Source organism: Mustela lutreola, chromosome 14 (genome assembly GCF_030435805.1).
Source record: "Mustela lutreola isolate mMusLut2 chromosome 14, mMusLut2.pri, whole genome shotgun sequence".
Classification (NCBI taxonomy): Eukaryota; Metazoa; Chordata; class Mammalia; order Carnivora; family Mustelidae; genus Mustela; species Mustela lutreola.
The window spans coordinates 21,145,575-21,168,297 of record NC_081303.1 but is presented as its reverse complement, the minus strand read 5'-3'; the positions used below and the strand labels follow the sequence as shown (position 1 = coordinate 21,168,297).

Sequence of the window (22,723 nt, the reverse complement as noted above, 5' to 3'; positions counted from 1 at the left end):
AACTGATGGTAAGATTTTTTTCTCAGAGAAGACCAACACGTAAGAATCTAACGAGCCAACTAGGACAAGATGACAACCAGTGGCTAACTTGGGTTAGAAAGAAAATTGTTCCACTGGTACTTAGACACCTTCTTTCATTTATTCCATAAAGCACCATCAAGAAAGCTCACCCTGGTGGCTATGTAGTAAATGACTTTATTTATTGCTGGTTTGGTTCTGGATTAAAAGCAGGTTGGCAGATTTGAATTTGCCTTGTAGGATGACTGTTTTTTTAAATGGATCTGTATATGTTCTGTTTAGGCCAAGGAAATAAAATCTTAGTTGGGGGATTCAGCAGTGAAATATTTGAAATTACTTCTTAATTCCTAAGTAGCATTAAGCAAATAATAGGTGTGAATACTCTGGGTCAGAGTTTTTCTATATTATTGATGCCAAACAGGTAGTTTGGTGGTTAAAAGTATGTTTTTTAAGTATGTTAGAAGCTCCCATAAAGGGGAGGGAAAGTGCTCATTGACCATTTGTTTATATTTATTTCCATCTAAAAGGTACATGTTTTTCTTGAGGGAAGGAGAAAATTTAAAAAATGTTTTTACCATCAGTATGGGTTTTGGGGGTAGTTTAGAAAGAACACTGGTAATAACTACCCTATACCTTAAATGTACTAGATGACTAAAACAGTAGCAAAACCATAAAATACCTGCTTGAATTAATAATTTGTTATACTCACACATGAATTTTATTGTAGGGTTTTGATTTTTGGCCTCTAGTACATCTTACATGCTTTCCCTTTCAACATGTTTTAGAATTCCTTATCTTTTAGAGTGCTGTGAATTGTGTAAGACTATTGATTCACAGACCTGTACCCCTGAAATAAATAATACATTATATGTTAATTTTTTAAAAAATAATTCCTTCTATTCTAGAGGAAAAAATTGGATCTGGAAGTGTGATACAGTACTACAATCCTTGCTTAATACTCTCGGATATGTACCCTGTGATTTCTCCAGATCTTAAAATTCTTAAAACTGAAGAAAGTAACAGAAAGAGTCCCTGGAGGGTATTTCTGCAACTTCAGCGTTGCCTTTGGAAGAATATGAGATCACAGAAAATTTTGTCCTTATAATCTTTGTCATTTATTTGTATCCTACTTGGTTCTAAAAAAGGATTTGAAGAGTCTTTCATTAAATGACTATAGGTGTATTAACTGGGTGATTTTAAAAAAACTAAAAGAAAAAGGGAAACGCAAGGAAACATCAATGTATGTAGTAAAATGGTGGTTACCAGAGGATTGGGGGGGGGGGGGGTTGGAGAAGAGTGATGGTGTTTAAGGGTACAGACTTGTAATGAGTAATAAATAAACCTGAGATCTAATGTGCAGTATGATGAGTATAGATAATGTGATGCTATAATTATGTAATGTGGTAAGTATCACTCCATGGCATTCATGTTGCAATATATAAATGCATCAAAGTAAGCTATACACCCTAAACTTAACAGTGTTACATGTCACATTTATTCATTTTTTTAAAATCAAGAAATAGGAAGGAAGCATGAGTAGGTTAACAAGGAATTCTCTGAAGTACCAGTTTCTTTCATAGTGAAACCAGAATGTTCTCAGTTGTAAAATGATGCACTGAGCAACAAGTCCTAGCACAATGGCCAACAGAATATTGAAGCTTCACACTCCATGTGTTCCTGTGGGTTGAATAAGAGCGAGAAGCAAAAGCTCAGTTACTAAGTGTGTATAGGGTTGATACCTGGGGGGATTTTAAGAATCTAAAAAGGGTATATGTCTGAATAGATGGCTACACATTTGCTCAAAGTGAGCAAAGGGAGTAATTTTAGCTTGGGAAAAAGGGACACACAGTACCAAACTTGGATGAAAGAAAGAAATGAGGGATGACACAAGATGAGCTGAATGAAATGTACAGCAAGTGAATAAGCTGCCAGATTAAAAGTTGAAAGGCACCTACCAAATGTAACTAGTTCAGTAATTAGCAGGGCCAACTATCCATTAAGGCTACTCCCAAATCAAAGATCTCTAGATCTTATAATTGATAAAACTGATAAAATTGAATTGATGAAATTGATTGCATTAAGCAAGTGTTTTGTCTCAAACAGGTGGTACTGAGTCTTTAAAGGTCCAGGCTTGAACGAAAATGCCTGATAATGACTGGTACCCAGAACTCAACAACAACAAGTAAATGGGGAAAAGATTTAAACAAGACACTTTACCAAATAAATGGATTCCAATAAGCACATGAAAAGATGCCCACTGTCCTAAACTGGGGAAATGGGGACAGTAGAGTTACATACACACCTGTTAAAACAGTATCAAATTCTGGTTGGGATGCAGATCAATGGAACTCAAATTGCTGGAGGAATCAAAATTGGAAGGTCCCTTTTGGAAAACTGGCAGTTTCCGACAAAATACCCTATGACACAGTAATCACTTACCTAGGTATTGACCCAAGTGAAATGAGAACCTGTTCACTCCCAAACCTGTATGTGAGTATAGCGGCTTTATTCAGTCACCAACTCAAACAGCCTTCCAGCTGCTGAATGGGTAATTTGGTGCATCCATGCAATGAAATACTACTTGGGAATTAAAAAGATGAAGTCTTGTGGAGCAATGGAATTCATATTTTAATCATGCTGGTGATGATGCAATTGTGTTTTGGCAAAACTCAAAACTAGTTTAACCAAAGGGACACCAAACCTTAAAAAAAAAATTTTTTTTTTCTTAGCGTGCAGGAGGAGGAATGGAGGGAGAGGGACAAGCAGGCTCTGCTGAGCATGGTGCCCAATGTGGGGCTCAATACCAGGACCCTGAAACCACCACCTGAGCTAAAACCAAGAGTTAGTTGCTGAATCACTTGAGCCACCCAGGTGCCCCCCAAAAGGTATCAAACCTTTAAAGGAGAAGGCTCTAAAAGGGGGACTAGGAAACAGCCTATTTTACCTTGCTGGAAATCCCAGCCGGGAACCATTGATTGCCACTGGCCTTGCAAGGATTATATACCGAGCTAATGTAGTTTAACCCATAACCATCAGACTACAGTAGAATTGCAAAAGCTAAGGAAAGATTAGAACTAAAAGAATTAACATGTGAGACAACAAGTTTGTAGATAGGGGCACTGAGCCACCTCACCTTAATAGTTTCATAGCTGGTAATTGTTCAAGTTCATAGTGGTGTTTTCACTGGAGTGGGTTTTATTGGTAAAATAGCCAAAGAGCCATTAACTGGGAGGCTGACTGGCCTGTCAATTCAGTCTAAACCAGAAAAGGGCTTTGCGTGGCATCACTTACTGAGAGTGGAAGATGTATTTAATTTCTCAACAGTGAGATATATTCCCTCTTAAAAAGAAAAGAGAAATTCATGCTGACTCATTGGATAAGAAAGGATGTTTCAAAAGGGCTCCAGGAGATGGGTGGGTTGTCAGAAAGTACAAACAAAGTGATCCGAGGTAGATCAAGACACCCATCTAAAGAAATCTGGGTCTACCCTAAAGAGTGAAAAGATTCCCGTTCTCCCTGAAGGTGACGGTCAAAAGATAAAGGAAACAAGCTTCAGGTTTGCCCTTCAGGTGACAGGCAAAGACCACAACAGGAAACTGAAGTTGACCATCTGTGAGGTTCTAATCTGTGCAGTCGCAAATTGCTTACTACAGGGACTAACAAAATCCCAGTAGGGCACGAAACACCAGCATTCCCTTGGCCCAGAATGCTGGAATTGCTGGGGCTGCTACACCCAAAGGATCCTCCCTAATCTCAGGAAGTGCATTATCTTTGGTAAAAGTAAACTGGAAAAGGCTAGTGGAAAATGGTGCCAGAAACTTTGCTGGGATAATCCTCATGGATGTCCCTCATGAAGTTATTAAGGACTCCTCACTAAGGCAAGGCCAAAGGCATCATGTAGAAAACCCCTTCCCCTGTGTTGACTTCCCTCATCTGTCCCTACTGGCATGCTTAGGATGGCTTCTACCCAAAATACAACAGGCATACATAATGAAGAATGGAGATTTTAGAACTGTTAAGTTCCTCTCCCAAGGATCTTCCACCAAAACAAACGTGTTTTGCAAGGTAGAGTTTATGATCCTTAGGTCAACTGAGTTATCTCAATCCAGAGGAGAGATCCAAAAAAGAAAGAGGAAGGGAGAGGGAATCCTAAACTGCATTATACTAGCATGTAACAGAAAAGTACAGTATAATAGTTAAAGTATAAAATTAAGATTAGATTAAAAAAAAAAAAAAACGGTTACAATTAGAAAAAAAGGCACCAAAGAAACCTGACATTTCAAAGAAACAAAGCCTAAACATGTTTAAAAGAATGTTTAAAAAGAACAAAAAGACTAGGAAGTCAGAGGAAAACATCTTCACATATCAGTAAAATATTTAAAAATTTGGAGGTTGAAATTGACAAATTACTGTACAAAGGAAAAGATACATAAACTAAGATAAAATCTATATGCACATGTGAAAGTGCAGGAGAGAAATTCCTAAAAATCACAACCTATGTTAAAAAGATAAGAGGCAAAAAGGAGAGGGAGGCAACAGCAGAACCAAAGCCCAGGAACCACCACCAGAAGCAGCTGAGGGTTAAAGATCTGAAAAAACTTCAGGGTGGAGGGAATGTTTTTTGCAGAGAGCGAAGATCCTCTGGAAGCTTCTCCCACATGGCTCTTATCCCTATCCCTAATGTCATTGGAGCCCCAGGTAGGGGTGCGGCTTCCGATGCAAACATACAGCTCAGTGGGTCCTGCAGAGACTGACTGCGAGCATCTTGGGTAGATTCTCTTTTACTGGAGAGGGCTGATTTATCATCATACCTTGTCACAGTTCAGAAACACAATTTGGAAGTAAAATGAAAAAGCAAAATTGTACTAAAAATAAAATTTATTGTTTTGTAAAAAATAAATTAACACCATAGAATAGCAAATTAGATTTAATCTACTGTATTAACAAAAGCATAATATGCTCTAGTAAACAAGGATTTCCAGCTTACTCTATAACTAAGAAATCAACTATAACACTTGGTTTAGCTAGAGGCAAATATGAATTCCCTGCCACCTACTCCCATAAATCCATGCTCCTTCACATTTAAGGGAAAAATCAGTATAGAGGTCTCCCCTGCTCTTCCCATTAGAATTGCACTGAAAAGTGACAAACCCAGGGAAGAAGAGAAGAAAACTATATAGCAAGTACAAGCTGAAGTAAAAATTCTACTTACATTACCTTAGCGGAAGTGGAAGGGACATGTGTTAAGTTCATCAGGTCTATAGGGAAGACGATTTGATCTTAAAACAGCCCAGGGTAAGATTTCTTGTGTGGCAGGGTGAGCATGGCCGTGTCCTAATTCTTGAGGTTTGGAAGTGTCTCTGGTCATGGACCCATGCTTAGGGTTGAGAGAGATGGGAATCCCCTGCCCCCAGGCCATCCACAGATGCCAAAGGGGCTCCTGCCGTAAGATGATTAAAAAGATGGCTCTCCTTTCCTTCAGACAAACTGGCTCAGTGTCCGGAGTAGAGGTAGGGAAGTACTGTTAACTCCAATGAGTTGAGTCCATAGTTTATCCCACAATGGATGCATTTAGGCTTTTTAGAACTGCAATGAGATTTTCAGCAATAGGCAACCACCTTCTTGTACCTATGAGGCATTTTTTACAAGTCTCTTGGGTTTGACTCAAAAGGCTGAAGGCTACTCTTGTTCTTGAAGACAACTGCAATTCCTTTGAAGTTACAGATCAGCATTTAGGTCCTATAGTTGAGCGTGTCTTCACACCATCCCCTGCTTTGGGCCTCCCTATAGACAGAGGCACTGCACTGCTGCATGGAACATTCCATCTCAACCAGCTGGTGGCATCCAATGGTTAACTTTTCCCTAGGGGATAAAGAAATGTTAAATCACTGCCAGACAGCCAGTTAGATAAATGAAAAAGTATTAATACAAGAGGACAACACTGGGATTTGAATACATTCTTTGACAGTTAAGAGTTATAGTTTCTTAGTACAGACAAAACAGCATGGGGGAGATAAGCACTTAGTAGCACAGATTTCTCAGTCAACATGGAAAAGATCTTGGTACAATTCCTAGAATTCGGGACTAAGGGTTCCCATGGCAGACCTCCTGCAAACAAGCAAAGTTGGATGCTTAAAAATAGTCCTTTGTATGGTCTCTAAGGGACTTCTCCCAGCAGGAGATGGGCTGATGAGATGGCATTCTAATCCAAAGCATAAGCAATGCTGTAGCCTAGATCACAGAGTGTTGTCTTAACAAAAGAACGAGTAGCCTGGAGGATACTAAGAGGGTACACCTCCTGACAGGAGCAGATAATGGAGAGGAGATGGCAAGTGGACAGAGCTTCGGCTCTTAAAAAGAACTGCTAAATTAACAAATGAGTATTAACTAATTACTCTGAGCCAGAGGCAGGGAAGCAGGGAGCAATGCCTATTATACGCCATGCCAACTCGGAGTTTTATCTAAGACTAAGCCTAGTTTGTCTCTCAGAAGCTGACTTGGGCCTACAAACTACGGGATGTGCAAGTCATCAGAGCACCAACCCACCACATCTGATGTCTAGAGTCCAAATCTCATGGAAACCTATTTAAGTCTACTGGGAGATGGTCTATATAAGCTCACGAAGAATAACCAGTGAAAGTATCTGGCACATTAGGTGTTGGAGAAATGGCCGGTTTTTAAATGTAAATTACACTGCTATTAGTTTCTTGGCTTCTAAGATGCTCTGGCCATTTCCACTGTGTTGGGGAGGACCACTAGCCACCTCTCTCCACTGCCCCACCCCCCTTCGGAATTCAGGGATTAGGACGAGAGGTGGTAGTGACAGCAAAAGGAAATACACCATATTTTGAGCAGCTTCACTTCCTCAAGATGTGTGGTTTCTCTGACACTGCCTAAAAGCTGACTTTTGGTTTTGTGTTGCTCTAGTCCTGTTTCCTATATTTACGGTGCTTACAAGTAATGTTATGTTGCCGTCAATTCTTCATAACTACTCAGAAAATGATTTTTGGAAGACCCTAAGAGATCCCCAAATAGGAGAGATGTTGTAAAACAAATACCCACTAGATTTTCTTCTTGTACCTAGAAAGGATTTTAGAAAAACTGCATGAAATACCATCTTAGTTTTCTCATAAATTATCTAACACAAGTAAGTTTTCTCATAAACTTAAAAATGAAACAAAAAGGGCCCATTCCTGCTCTTGGTGATTTATTCCACATGTGGTAGGGGGAACCCTGTACAACTAGACTTTGAACCTATTTCTGTGTCTTGTCTTCCTTCTTTTTTCCCCTCCTCTCACAGTTTAGAAGTAAGCTCTGTCTCCTCTTTTCATCCTACTGGCATCTGGTGTCTTCGTGTGTGTGAGTCAGCATTCTCACAGGGGATTATCACCTACAGATTCTCTCTTCTGCAGCAAGTTGTTATTGCTGACTGAGGAAAGTAGCATGTGTTTTTCATCGTGTACGCTTGGTCTCTACTGTATTAAGACAGGAATTCTTAAGTTCCTTATCCCCAGGGCTTTTATGTAGACTGGCAGAATATCAGATGTGGGGGCACCTTAATGCCTTTGCATAATATTCTGCAGCATTTCTGGTTGAGTCATATCATGTTGGCTTTCACCAAGTTGTGAGAGCACACACAATTCTGAGAGGTAGCCCATTTCGTCTCTCTTAATTTCTAGAAAGTTCTTCCTTGGACATAAAAACAAAACAAAACAAAAACAAAAAAACCATTCTCTACGCCTGGGTGGCTCAGTTGGTTGGACGATTGCCTTCGGCTCAGGTCATGATCCCGGAATCCTGGGATCGAGTCCCGCATCAGGCTCCCAGCTCCATGGAGAGTCTGCTTATCCCTCTGACCTTCTCCTCGCTCATGCTCTCTCTCACTGTCTCTCTCTCAAGTAAATAAATAAAATCTTTAAGGGGCGCCTGGGTGGCTCAGTGGGTTAAGCCTCAGCCTTCGGCTCAGGTCATGATCTCAGGGTCCTGGGATCGAGTCCCACATTGGGCTCTCTGCTCAGCAGGGAGCCTGCTTCCCTCTCTCTCTCTGCCTGCCTCTCCATCTACTTGTGATTTCTCTCTGTCAAATAAATAAGTGAAATCTTAAAAAAAAAAAAAAACAAAACAAAAAAAAACACCATTCTCTGACATGAGTTGCCTAAATTCAAAAAAAGACTCATTATCTCAGAGTACAAATATTTTATGTCTCATAGTGGTCGTATTTCTCTTTTGCAAACTAAACAATCCCAACTCCTACTCTGTTCTGGAAGAGAGCTCAAGACTGGAATTTGCTTCTAGTTCTGTAATTCTATGTGGCTCAAGAGATTTCTACAAAACTGCCAGTTTCCCTGAATTGTCCTATTATGGGTATCAAACTCGCTTTGACCAAGTCTCAGGTCAAAATAAACTGGAAATTTGAGCAAATCAATTTAAAAATAATTTTAGTGGTTATCTGATTCATGTCCATGGCTACTTTTGTCAAAATGGCATGGCAGTAGTGAACTTAAATGATCTAATGACAGTTTTTCCAAAATTCTTTCTAGGTTCAAGAAGAAAGTCTACATTGGATATTTGTTTTACAAATCTCTGAACTTTTCTATTTATTTGCAGTGTATATCTCAAATGAAGGAAAATGGAATACAATGTAACGCTAATAAAAAAATAGCATAACAGCTAACAGCATATTCAATAGTAAAGACGAAAAGCTTTCCCCCTAAAATCGTGAACAAGACAAGGATGCCCACGTATCACCACTTCTATTCAACACTGTACTGAAAATTCTAGCCAGAGCAATTAGGCACAAAAAACAAATAATAATAAACATACAAATTATAATCAAAGAGGTAAAATTATCCCTATTTATAGATACTAAAGAAACCACAAAATACCAGTTAGAATAAGCTAATTCAATCAACAAACAAAAAAATCAATTGCATTTTTCTTTCTTTTTTTTTTTTTTAATATTTATTTATTTATTTTATTGAGAGAGCAAGAGCAAGTGGGGAAGGGGGACAGGGAGAGAGAGAATCTCAAGCTGACTCTGGACTGCGTGCAGAGCCCCACGCAGGGCTCGAGCATACCACCCTGAGATCAAGATCTGAGCCAAAACCAAGAGTCAGATGCTTAACTGGGTGCCACCCAGGCACCCTAACTGCATTTCCATACACTAGAAATGGACACTTAGAAAAGGAAATGACAATTCCATTTACAATAGCATGAAAAAAAGTAAAACACCTAGAAATAACTTCAAAGAGGCATAAGACTTGTACACTAAAACCCATAAAACATTGCCAAAAGAAATTAAAGACCTAAACTAGTGGCATACCATGCTTATGAATTGGAAGACAATGATAATACTCCCCAAGACAATCTACAGAGTCAACAAAATCCTTATCAAACTCCCAATCTTTTTTTTTACAAAAATTGATCCAAATATTCACATTGAATTGCAAGGGACCCCAAATAGTCAAATCTTGAAAAACAGTGTTTAGAGGACTCCCACTTCCCAATTTTGAAAACTCAAAATACAAAGCAACTTTAATCAAAACAGTGGTACTGGCATACAGACATACAGACCAAAGGAACAAACTTAAAGCCCAGAAATAAATCTCAAATACATGGTTGACTGATTTTCAACAAGGGTGCCAAGATCATTCAATGGGGGGGAAAAAAAAAAACAAACTTTTTTTTTCTCTTCAACATTTGGTGCTAGGACAACTTGATATCCACAAGCAAATGGACAAAGTCAGACCCCTACCTCACATCATATACAAAAATCAACTCAAAAAATGCATCAATGACCTAACTGTAAGAGCTAAATAATAAAATTCTAGAAACATTCATGAGTTTAGCTTTGGCAGTGGACTGTTAGATATGATACCAAAAGCCCTGGAAATACAAGAAAAAACACACAAATTGGACTTCAACAAAATTAAAAACTTTTGGGTCCCTAGGTCGCTCAGTTGGTTGGGCAACTACCTTCAGCTCAGATCATGATCCTGGAGTCCGAGGATCGAGTCCCTGGTCGGGCACCCTGCTCAGCAGGGAGCCTGCTTCTCCTTCTGACCCTCCCCCCCATGCTCTCTCTCTTTCTCTCTCATTCTCAAATAAATAAAATCTTTAAAAAAATTAAGAACTTTTGTGTATCAAAGAGTGCTATCAAAGAAGTGAAAAGACAATGTATAGAGAGAAAGTATTTGCAAATTATATATCTGATGGAGTCTAATACCCAGAACATGTAACACATCAAGCTGCCAGGTACCATGCTGGTTAATAAGAACAAGAAGCTAAACTGAAAATAAAATCAACATTTTTCATTTACTGTGACACTGCAAACAAGAGACAAAGTTAAAGGTGCCAGTGCCCTAGTGCTCCATTTTTCCTTAAAGAATGGAACTGGCTTAGGTCCAGATGATATATAGTGCAGACAGGGGACATAATCTCATTGCTGAGGATCCCAAAAGTAAGGCTCCTATCTCTTCATGGACCCAGGGGACTGAGAGGTGGGGGTCTTAGGTCATTCCAGCTACTATAACAAAATACCAAGAGTGGGAGGCTTATAAACAACAGAAATTAATTTCTCACAGTTCTGGAGACTGGAAGCCCAAGATCAAGGCACCATCAGGGTCACATTCTGGTGACAGCCCTGTTTTATGAGAGCATTATTAACTCCATTCATGAGGCTCAACCCTCATGACCTAATCACCTCCCAAAGGCCCCACCTTCTAAGACCATCACTTTGGGCAACAGGATTTCAACATATGAATTCGGGAGGGACACAAACATTCAGAACATAGCAAAGGAAAAAGGAATAGAAACCCATTGGGTCAGAGAGGAGAAAAATACCTCGGCCAAGGCCTCCAAAAAATTCTCAGAAGTGCCTGAGAGATGCCTCAGCCAAAGCCCCCAATAAGGACACCACCAAATGGAAGTTGCCTGGGCTAGGAATGCAGATATGCATGCAAGCTTAGGGGGAGGGGGCCTGGGCTTTGCCCATAACTCTCTCCAGAAGAGAGCCATACGCTGGCTGTGTGCAAAATCTGGAATGGGGAACACAGCTTTTTCCCCAGGGGAGCCCACCAGACAAAGCCTTGGAAACACCTCATGTCAGGCCTGGAAGGTCACAAGTAGGATTCTGGCTTGGAGCCAGACTCCTCAGAAAGATTTCTTATAACTCAACAACAGCAAGAAAATGGCCCACTGAAAAATGGGCAAAGGACTTGCGTAGACATTTCTCCAAAGACAGACAATAAGCACATGGAAAGATGCTCCACATCATCAGAACTTAGGGAAATACAAATCAAAATCAAGAGATCACACTTCACACTCATTTGGACAGCTGTCATCAAAATATAAATAAATAAAAGAAAATAAATTTTGTGAAGGATCCAGAAAAACTGGAACCTTCATCTATTGCTGGTGGGAAGGTAAAACAGTGCAGCTACCAGGGAAAAAAGGCAGTAGCTCCTCAACAAGTTAAATGCAGAATTCCACTCTCAGGTACATATACCCCCCACCCCCAATCTGAAGGAACTGGAAGAATGCAAATGCTTGTATGCAAACAGCAACACTTCACAACAGTCCAAAAGTGAAAACTATCCCGATGTCCATCAACAGACGAGTCGAGAAACACAGCACGGCCTGTCCACACAATGGAGTCTCACTGGGCCAGGAAAGCAGCGAAAATACTGACACATGCTACAACATAGATGACCCTCAACACTATGAAGCTAAGTCACAGAAACCAGATACAAAAGGTCACGGGTTGTAGGATTCTATTTGTAAGAGACATTCAAAACACACAAATCCATAGAGAGAAAGCCGATGAGGGGTTGCAGGGTCTGGGGGAAGGGAGGAAGGCGGAATAAAGGCTTTCTGGGCATCAGACTTTCCTCTGGGGCGACGAGGATGTCTCAGGAACCGAGAGAGGGGATGACTTGCACAAGAGAGTGAATGCACTAAATATCCCTAAACGGTACACTTTATAATGGCTAATTCTTTTATGCGACTTTTATCTCAATTAAAAAAAAAAGAAAAAAGTGCCTATGTTTATTTTGTAGTAACTTCTGTCATAAATAATGAGCCTGGGTGGCTCAGTGGGTTAAGCAGCTGCCTTCAGCTCAGGTCATGATGCCAGAGTCCTGGGATCAAGCCCCGCATCCGGCTCCCTGCTCAGTGGAGAGCCTGCTTCCCCCTCTCCGTCAGCCTTGCCTCTCTGCTTACTTGTGATCTCTTATCTCTCTGTCAAATAAATAAAATCTTAAAAAAAAAATTAGTTGAGTTTACTGCAAACTATTACTGCTACCTACAGACACAGAAAACAGTCTTTCTCTTCTAATTAAAGCAGAAGTGTTGAAGCGCTAAATGTAGTTTGCAGATTACTTTTCTCCATGGCTCTTTTCTGTCTAAGGCTTCTTGGACAGACCAGGTGGTTCATTTAATGCAAGGATTCTCCAACTGGATTGTTTCCTGCAGGCGTGGACAACACAGACGGCCGGGCTCCACCCTCCAGAGTTTCTGACACAGAAGGTTCAGGGTAGAGTCTTCGAGTCTGCATTTCTTCCAAGTCCCCAGATGCTGCTGATACTCAGGCCCAGGAACCACAAGGAAGTGAACTACAACTCTAAGGTAATCTAGAAGATACTACCATGGAGTTGATTCCTGGCATCAGAAAGCAGTCATTCCCAAAAGCACCTGCCCTAAGGAAAAGCAAGCAGCTTCTGACTCACAGGCCGGTTTAGGCAGCATACTGTCTGGATGTTACTTCAGGATGCTGATGTCACAACTAACTTGCATTTCAGACAGAAAAAAGTGACCTTCGAGACTGGCCTTGCCCACATGCTAGAATACGCGGTTCGGGCACTCTCAGGGCAAACAAAGCAAACTGCAGGCTGCAGCTACCTTATTTCTCATCCATATGAAAGTGATCACCCAGGATACTTGTTTGGCCATCTATTTGATTATCTTATTAATTTACCATCTTGGATATTCTAGGCCAGCTCCTTGTCTGCTCAGGGTAAGCGGCAGCACAAGCACAAAAGCCCTCTGGAAAATTCTACGAACTACAGAAGACAAAACACAAACTTATTTATAGACATAAACATCAAGGTTCTATCTGCTGGGTCTTGGAATTCAATGTCTGATCAAAGCTACTTGCATTCTGAACCTTATTTCCTTACTTTATCAGAACCTATGAGAGAGTTTTCTGTTCTTGAGCTATTGAATTACTTCTCTGTTTCAATAAATGTGGTGGTAGGCATATCAACAGTCTCCTCTTTCACCACGAACATTTTATAAATTAAAAAAAAAAAAAAAAAAAAAAAGCCAGGGGAGCCTGGGTGGCTCAGTGGGTTAAGCCTCTGCCTTCAGCTCAGGTCATGATCTCAGGGTCCTGGGATCAAGCCCCACATCGGGCTCTCTGCTCAGCAGGGGGCCTGCTTCCCCCCCCCCACCGCCCCGTCCCCGTCTACTTGTGATCTTTCTTGCTATGTCTAATAAATAAATAAAATCTTAAAAAAAAAAAAGCCAGATTTCTAAATCAGACAACATAAGTAATCATCTTCCTCAGCATTCCCCAAAGTGGTCCGCTGTCTGCAAGTTAAGTTATTCTTCTGTTTTCAACTCTGTGTCCCAGAAAAATTCTGCCACCTTTCCTCTGGTGCATCTGGCCCTGTGTCTAGTATGCCACAGAAACCAAAAGGACCTCTCTCATTCAGCAGCTTATTTGAAAACCACAAGCCACAGAGCACATCTGAGGCAAGTCTGAGAGCTACTGGTCATTCCGGAGACAGCACATAATTTAAAAAAAAACAACAACACAATAACAAATCTAAAAGCTCTTTGCCAAAAGCCTTCTAAGCAGCAATTGCCATTTTTCTATGTATTCAAGATATTAGATATATTTCATCTCTCTTCAAAAATCATCCTTTTGGGTATAAGAGGGAGCTTATTAATTGACATCATACTTCAAATCCCTGGTAAAAAAGTGATAAGACAAAAAAGAAAAAGCCAACTACAACTACTTCAAATCTGAATATTCAATATGCCACCCCATTAAAAAAAAACCCAACTGTTCCAACAGTAAAGTCAAAATAATTTTAAGACATCTGATTGGAGCCATCCTGCAAGGGACTCTGCCCTCCAAGTCTCCACAGCGAGCTTTCTCTACCTTCACAAATATGACTAAGGTTGGGATGCCTGGGTGGCTCAGTTGGTTAAGTGCCCAACTCAAAAATATTGGCCAACATTGACAGACATTATATATTTTAAGTTTTAATTTTAATTCCAGTTAGCTAACCTACAGTGTAGTATTAGTTTCAGATGAACAATTTAGTGATTCAACACTTCCCTACATCACCCAGTGCTCATCACAGCAAGTGCCCTCCTCCGTCCCCATCACGTATTTCAGCCATCCCCTCACCCATCTCCGATCTGGTGACCATCAGTTTGTTCTCTATAGGCAAGAGTCTGTCTCTTGGTTGGCCTCTCTCTTTTTCCCTTTGCTCATTTGTTTTGTTTCTTAAAATTCCACAGATGAGTGAAATCATAAGGTATTTGTCTTTCTCTGACTGATTTATTTCACTTAGCATTAATATACTCTCTAGCTTCATCCATGGCATTGCAAATGACAAAATTTCTCTTTTGATGGCTGAGTTCCATTCAATTATCTGTTCATCTATTCATGGGCCCTGAAGCTGCTTCCACAACTTGGCTATTGTAAACAATGCTGCAATAAACATAGGGACACATGTATCCTTCCTTTGAATTAATGACCTTGTATTCTTTGGGTAAATACCCAGTAGTGCAATTACTGGATCATACCGTAGTTTTATTTTTAACTGTTTGAGGAAATCTCCATACTGTTTTCCACAGTGCCTGCCCCAGTTTGCATTCCAACCAACAGTGCACAAGTGTTGCTTTTTTTTCCACATCCTCATCAACACCTGATTTGTTTCTTGTATTTTTTATTTTAGCCATTCTGACAGTAGAGGTGGTAACTTGTAGTTTTGATTTACATTCCCCTGAGTGATGTTGAGCATCTTTTCATGTGTCTGATGGCCATCTGTATGGCTTCTTTGCAGAAACGTCTGTTCATCTCTTCTGCCCATCTTTCATTTGGATTATTCGGGGGGGGGGCTATTAAGTTTTATAAGTTCTTTATACATTTTGGATACTTACACTTTACTGGATATGTCATTTGCAAATATATTATCCCATTCAGTAGGCTGCCTTCAGTTTTTTTGACTGTTTTTTTTTGCTGTCAGAATCTTTTTATTTTCATGTCATCCAATAACTTATTTTTCCTTTTGTTTCCTTTGCCTCGGAAGACATATCTAGAAACGTTTGCTCAGGTCAATGTCAGAGAAATTACTGCCTGTGTTCTCTTCTCGGATATTTATGGTTTCCTGTCTCAATTTAGGTCTTTAATCCATTTTGGATTTATTTTTATGTACAGTGTAAGAAAGTGATCCAGTATTTCCAGCACCATTTGTTGATGAGACTTTTTCCCACTGGACGTTCTTTCCTGCTTTCTTGAAGAGAAATTGAGCATATAGCTGTGGGTTCATTTCTGGGTTTTCTATTCTGTTCCATTGGTTTGTGTGTCTGTTTTTGTGCTGGGACCATTCTGTCTGGATCACCACAGCTCTGTGATATAACTTGAAGTCCAAAACCGATTCCTCCAGCTTTGCATTGCTTTTTTAAGATTGCTTTGGTTTTTTGGGGTCTTTTGAGCTTCCATACAAATTTTGATTGTTCTAACTCTGTGAAAAATGCTCTTGGTATTTTGTTAGGGATTGCATTAAAACTGTAGACTGCTTTGGGTAATATAGATACTTGAATAATATCATACTAGTCCATGAGCATGGAGTGCCTTTCCACTTCTTTGTGTCATCTCCAATTTCTTTCACCGGTGTTGTATAGTTTTCAGAGTACAGGTTTTTTATCTCTTTGGTTAGGTTTATTCCTTATGAATTTTGGTGCAACTGTAAATGGGATTATTCTTCTTAATTTCTCTTTCTACTGCTTATTAGTGTACAGAAATGCAACAATTTCTGTATATTGATTTTGTATCCTGTGACTTTGCTGAATTCACTTACTAGTTTTAGTAGTTTTTTGGTGGAATCTTCAGGGTTTTCTACATATAGTGAAAGTCTGGCTACTTCCTTGCTGATTTAGATGCCTTTTATTTCTTTTTGTTGTCTGGCTGCTGTGGCTAGGACTTTCTGTACAATGTATTATATTTAATAAAAGTGCCTTGTTCCTGGGGCACCTGGGTGACTCAGTCGGTTAAGCAGCTGCCCTCAGCCCAGGTCATGATCTTGGGGTTCTGGGATGGAGGCCAGCATGTGGCTCCCCACCCCCCTCTGCCTGCTCATCCTTGAGTGCTCTCTCTCTCTCAAATAAATAAAATCTTTTTTAAAAAGTGTCTTGTTCCTGACCTCAGGGGTAAAACTCTCAATTTCTCCTCCACTGAGGATGATATTAGCTGTAAGCATCTCACAGATAGCCTTTATTATGTTGAGGTATGTTCCCTCTAAACCTACTTTGTTAAAAGTTTTTATCATGAATGGATGTCAACTTTGTCAACTGCCTTTTCTGTGTTTATTGAAATAACCATATGGTTCTTATCCTTTCTCTTACTGATGTGATGTATTAAGTTGATTTGCAAATATTAAACTACTCTCACAACCCAGGAATAAATCCCATGTGATCATGGTGAATGACTTTTTTTAATGTATTGCTGAGTTTGCTACATGTTATTTTATTTATTTATATATATGTATGTATTTGGTGGGGGGCAGAGAGAGAGAGAGAGAAAGAGAGAGAGAGAGAGAGAGAGTAGGGGGTGGGCAAGGGGAGAGAGAGAATCTTAAGCAGGCTCCATGCCCAACACAGAGCCCAATGTGGGACTGGATTTCATGACAATGAGATCATGACTTTAATGGAAATCAAGAGTTGGGCGTTTAACGAACTAAGCCCCACAGGTGCCCCAACAGATGTTATACTTTTGACACAAATCTCTTGTACACAAAACCTTTCAATGTGGCTTATCTGTAAAGATCCATAGTAGAGTGTAACTGAGGGACAGTCTGAAGATGAAGGTAAAAAAATCATTTTCACTCCCAGCTACTACAGACTATGCATGCCCAATGGTTTTAGATTTTCTTGGAAAACTTAATCTAGTGAGTAAGTGAGCTTTTATAGCTGTACTTAATAACATTTGTGTATAATTATCAATCCTTGTGTCTTGGCATCAAATAAATTTATCAGTCTAGATTAACAGCCGATGCACCTTGATAGTTAACACTGTACCTGCTCATAAAATTTTATAGCAACACAGATATATATGCAAGTTAAAAGTCGCAAATGAGTTGTGGTTCAGTGACAGAAATGGCATATTACACGGCAGTAGAAGTACCGTCACATGAACTTGATCCAATACCACTGATGTATCAAAGAACAAATGGAACATGATGCAAATTTCATTTTCTTACATATAATTTCAGAGGAACAGAGAAAACTATCCAGCTCAACCAAGCTACTTAAGAATACACAAAACACACACGTGCACACACTTTAAACATGTACCAGAATCTCATTCACTTTGGGTGTTGCGGCTTTACGTTCAATTTCAGATAACCTTCCTTCTACCACTCTCACTGACCCACAAGCTGTAACCATTCCAAGGGCCACTTCCACAAGCAAACTTTGGTTCTTTTTCAACAAAAAGGGTCAGATTTATAGTCACATTTACATATTTCTATTTTAGCCATTTAACATGTTGTAAAACAGATGCCACTTTGATTAGGTTCCTACCTTCTTTTTTAATGTATCTCTTGAGTTTTTAAATGATGTGCCTTAATATAGGGGCGCCTGGGTGGCTCAGTGGGTTAAATGATGTGCCTTAGACCCATTTTTCCCAAGTGTCCTTCTCTGGCATGATTTTGCATAGCATGGAGATGATATTTAGGAATGAATAGATTATGTCACAGTAGGACTGACTATATACCAACTACTGTTCCATGCCACCACATGAATGAATCTCAATGTTGAGTCAAAAAAGAAGGACGGGAACGGGGAGTGTAAGACTGGAGGGCAACACTGACAGTGTTAAGTTGGTTTTTGTTCTTCATGAATTTGTTTGCTGGCACTCAGGACTGGAGGGCTTGACATGTACACCCTGTATATTAAAGAATCAGATTTATATTGCTTCCCCCTTTCTTGTTACATATGAATGCTATAAATTATTTTTAAAAGAGTATATATGATACCATTAAGTACAAAAGCAGGTAAAATTAAATCAACATATTTTATTGACACATACATCCACAAAGATGAGAATATAAACACAAAATCTCTAAGGAGAGGCTGGAAGGAAGGATCCACTCAGGGCTGGGGAAAGGTCTATTCTGTCCAATGAATGATAGGCATGAGTAGTCTTTGTACTAGTTTGTCTTCAAAACTTGGTCTGGGGAATAAGTCTTTCAAAGGGTCTGTGAGGTCAAAGAGGTCAAAGCTATTTTCATAACAAGACCAAGACACAATTTGCCTTTTGCAATCTCATTTTTGCAAGAATGTACGATAGTTTTCCAGTCATACATGACATGTGATTATCAAAACAGACTAAACTCAAAAGCAGCTATTGGAATCCATCTGTCTTCTATGAAGCCACACATTAAGAGATTTACAAAAATAAAGAATCTCACTCTTTGCATAGTTATAAGCTTCTTATCGTAACATGCAATTAATTAGTTATTATTTTGAAATTTCTAATATAGCAAATATAGATATGACCCCACACAGAAAACAGGTCTGTGGGGTCTTCAACAATTTTGTAAAATATAAAGGAGCCTTGAGACCAAAAATACTGAGAACCACGTTAAACCTTATACCCATGTTTATACACACACACACACACACACACACACGGCTCTTCTGGTATGTATGAACTATCTCATATTAGTAAAGAAATATAATAATAAAATAATAAATTAATAAATAAATAATTAAAATCTTAGTGTAGTAGGAATAAAAATATTGTAGTAGTAACAGTAGTAGTAATAAAATAATATTTATTTTAATAAATATTACTACTAATATATTAGTAATACATGTAATACATACTAAATATAGTACATGTAATAAAAAATACATGTAATAAAAATAATGCATTAATAATGAACTAAATATAGTTCATGTAATAAAAAAACATAAATAAAATATTAAAATAATTTAAAAAGCATAGTACAGTACAGACACGAAAAAGAGTCCTTCACCAGCACACCAAGTGGTGCTGTATACAGTAAAAACTTATGACAACTGCATTACCTAGAATACAGATGGGACTTACCGATACTCAGACTGTGAAACACAATCATAAAGTTCCTGGGCAGTGAATGGGACATTTCTATTTACCTGAAAAGAATCAAGATGTAGTTACTAAAAATGTGTATGGAGTCAAATGAGCAGTAAGAGCACCAGTAGAGTGACCCAGATTCTGAGGGAGCAGAATGTCAAGTTTCTAGCATTTACAAAAAAGAACAATCCCGAGTTCAGGATCACAACGCATCAAAAGAACAACCACAGTTAGTGATCGCAATGTTTTACACAATATTGAACTGTATGTAAATGTACTAGTCCTCTTGTTACAACTTAATCTGTTTATAGAACCAGAAGAAGTGATCTAGGATTCTGCGGTTATGGGAATCACAACAGAGCAGATAAGCACTCTGTAGATCAAGTGGAAAGAAAAAAATGTGTACTCCATGCAACATTAAATTTTATTCCTACTGGCGCTCATCAAAAGATTCATGCTTCAGGGCGCCTGGGTGGCTCAGTGGGTTAAGCCGCTGCCTTCGGCTCAGGTCATGATCTCAGGGTCCTGGGATCGAGTCCCGCATCGGGCTCTCTGCTCAGCGGAGAGCCTGCTTCCCTCTCTCTCTCTCTGCCTGCCTCTCCATCTACTTGTGATTTCTCTCTGTCAAATAAATAAATAAAATCTTAAAAAAAAAAAAAAAAAAAGATTCATGCTTCAATTAGCCTAGAGTTTTAAAAGATTTCTAAAGCACATATTTAGTATATCTTTTCTAAAAGAAGCAAATGTTAAGAAGCTAAAATTACTCTATATTTAAAGGACTAGAGTAGATTTGGGTCCATTTAGGTAGACTATTTTAAAAGTAGAAGCAGCCACATCTTATTTATATCCTAAACATTAGAAATAATTCAAGCTGAAAAACAAAATTAACCGTTCAACTTTCACAACATTTGAATACTATGGCTGACCCTTGCAAAAATTATTACTGATGAACCTTCTCTTTTATTTAAATACTAACTTTATAAAAAGTTTTATTTGCAGACATTTTCTAAAGATACGTCTTTCAGACTAACAAGGTCTGAATGCTTTAACTAATATGTTTAAGTTCATAATATAATTCAGAGATATAATTTACAATACTGTATTGGGACTTACAAGTGTAAGTCCTTGATACATATAGAACATACATATAGAAGTCCTTGATCATACAAAGACTCACCACGGCACACATGTGGAGGACACAGTGATGGAATCCTGTATTTCTTGGGGCTTCCTATTAATTCAGGTTATATTCTACTTATGTGCAGGGGAAGATCTGGATATTAAGAAATTCTTTTTATCAGATAACAAACAGCACAGTGCCTAAATTTTCACGAATTCTGAATTAGTGATGGAAAACTAAATGAGATTATCTTTAGCTCAATTTACTTAAAAAATATTTAAATAGTTATAAATTTGGGGGTGAGTAAATTATCATATTGTATAGAACATGTTTCATTAACTAGAGGTTAAAAATACTGTTTTTTTTTTAAGATTATTTATTTCAGAGAGAGGGAGAGTGCATGTGCCTATGCAAGTGGGGGGAGGGGCAGAGAGAGAGGGAGAGAGAGAATCCCAAGCAGACTCTATACTGAGTGAAGAGCCCATTGCAGGGCTTGATCTCATGACCGAGAGATCATGACCTGAGCCAAAATCAAGAGTTGCACAGACACTCAACCAACTGAGCCGCGCAGGTGCCCCCATAGTTTTTATTTTTATTTTTTTAAGATTTTATATATTTATCTGTCAGAGAGAGAGCATAAGCAGGAGGAGCAGCAGGCAGAGGGAGAAGCAGGTTCCCCACTGAGCAGGAAGCCCAATGCAGGACTCAATCCCAGGACCCAGGGATCATGACCTGAACCAAAGGCAGACGTTTAACCAACTGAGCCACCCAAGCACCCCATCCTCCCGTAGTTTTTAAATACAACATTTTAAATCTATATAATCTTAAATTTTTTCTTAAAATTAAGATTATATGCTTTATGTTAATTATATATATTTAATATTAGATTTAATGACTATAAAATTGGTATAAAAATAAAATATTAGATTTAATGACTATAAAATTAATTATAATTAATTTTTAGGTACTTTATAATTTTTATTAAAAGATCTTCTAGGGGCACCTAGGTGGCTCAGTGGGTTAAGCCTCTGCCTTTGGCTCAGGTCATGATCTCAGGGTCCTGGGATCGAGCCCCACATCAGGATCTCTGCTCAGCAGGGAGCCTGCTTCCTCCTCTCTCTCTGCCTGCTGTTCTGCCTACTTGTGATATCTCTCTCTCTGTCAGATACATAAATAAAATCCTTAAAAAAATAGATAATATAAAAGATCTTCTAAAAATGTTTAAGATATACATTTATATATACATGCCATATACATGTCAGACAGTCCAATTCCTTTTTCTTTGTGTGATCTCTCATGTGAATAAGACTCTGGTATTTTCACTATTGTCCCAATATGCCAGGACTTATAATGTATGCAGACTTAAGGCTGGCAAATGTCAACAACCTTGCTGATGTTTGATCAAAGGATGAAGGAAATAATCTGTTCTCCATCAACTGTTGAGGAAAACTCAGCTAAAGAAGTGATTCTGAACCTGATGTGAATAAAAAATATGAATATAAAATAGTTCCTTGGGCTTTTAGAATTTTAGAAGAAAAATGTATCGAGATATAGCTTTAGCTTTAAAAGCAATCACCCACATACATATAGACATTTGTCCCAGAGCACAGTTGAGGTATAAAGATTGTACAGCTCCAAGAGGCCTCTGCCTTTGGCTCGGGTCATGATCTCAGGGTCCTGGGATAGAGCCCCACATCGGGCTCTCTGCTCAACTGTCTGCCTCTCTGCCTGCTTATGATTTCTCTCTCCGTCAAATAAACAAATAACATCTTAAAAAGGGGGGGGCAATGCCGGGGTGGCTCAGCGGGTTAGGATTGTACAGCTCCAGGTCACAGCACATGACTTAAAAAGTAGGCAGCTAATTTACTACTAATAAAGGAAAACTGAAGCACAAATTCATGATATATACTACAGGTTCTAGCCTGCAATATCTCTTTGCATCATATTCATCAGTCTCGATACATTTTTAACCACTCATTTTGGGACATTTAAAATTACACTGCTAAGCATCATTTCTATGTCCAATTTTAACTCCTAGGGAAAAAAGAGCTAAAAGATGCCTTTGGGGCGCCTGGGTGGCTCAGTGGGTTAAGCCGCTGCCTTTGGCTCAGGTCATGATCTCAGGGTCCTGGGATCGAGTCCCGCATCGGGCTCTCTGCTCGGCAGGGAGCCTGCTTCCCTCTCTCTCTCTCTCTGCCTGCCTCTCCATCTACTTGTGATTTCTCTCTGTC

General features: G+C 39.1%; 1 protein-coding gene across 5 annotated transcripts in view; it reads right to left on the bottom strand.

The window, feature by feature from the left end:
• Positions 1–46: 46 nt before the first annotated feature.
• Positions 47–22,723, bottom strand: part of SWT1 (SWT1 RNA endoribonuclease homolog) — a 107,945-nt gene continuing 85,268 nt past the window's right edge. For 4 of the 5 annotated variants that reach the window (XM_059146278.1, XM_059146279.1, XM_059146281.1 and 1 more), the window contains exons 18-19: positions 19,367–19,431; positions 47–5,880 (exon numbers count right to left, since the gene is read on the bottom strand). In XM_059146278.1, the coding sequence (XP_059002261.1) occupies positions 5,751–5,880; positions 19,367–19,431 (195 nt within the window). In that variant the 3' untranslated portion in view covers positions 47–5,750. Of the gene's footprint in view, positions 5,881–18,306; positions 18,510–19,366; positions 19,432–22,723 lie in introns of those variants that run through there. The other variant, XM_059146280.1, reaches the window with a different exon arrangement.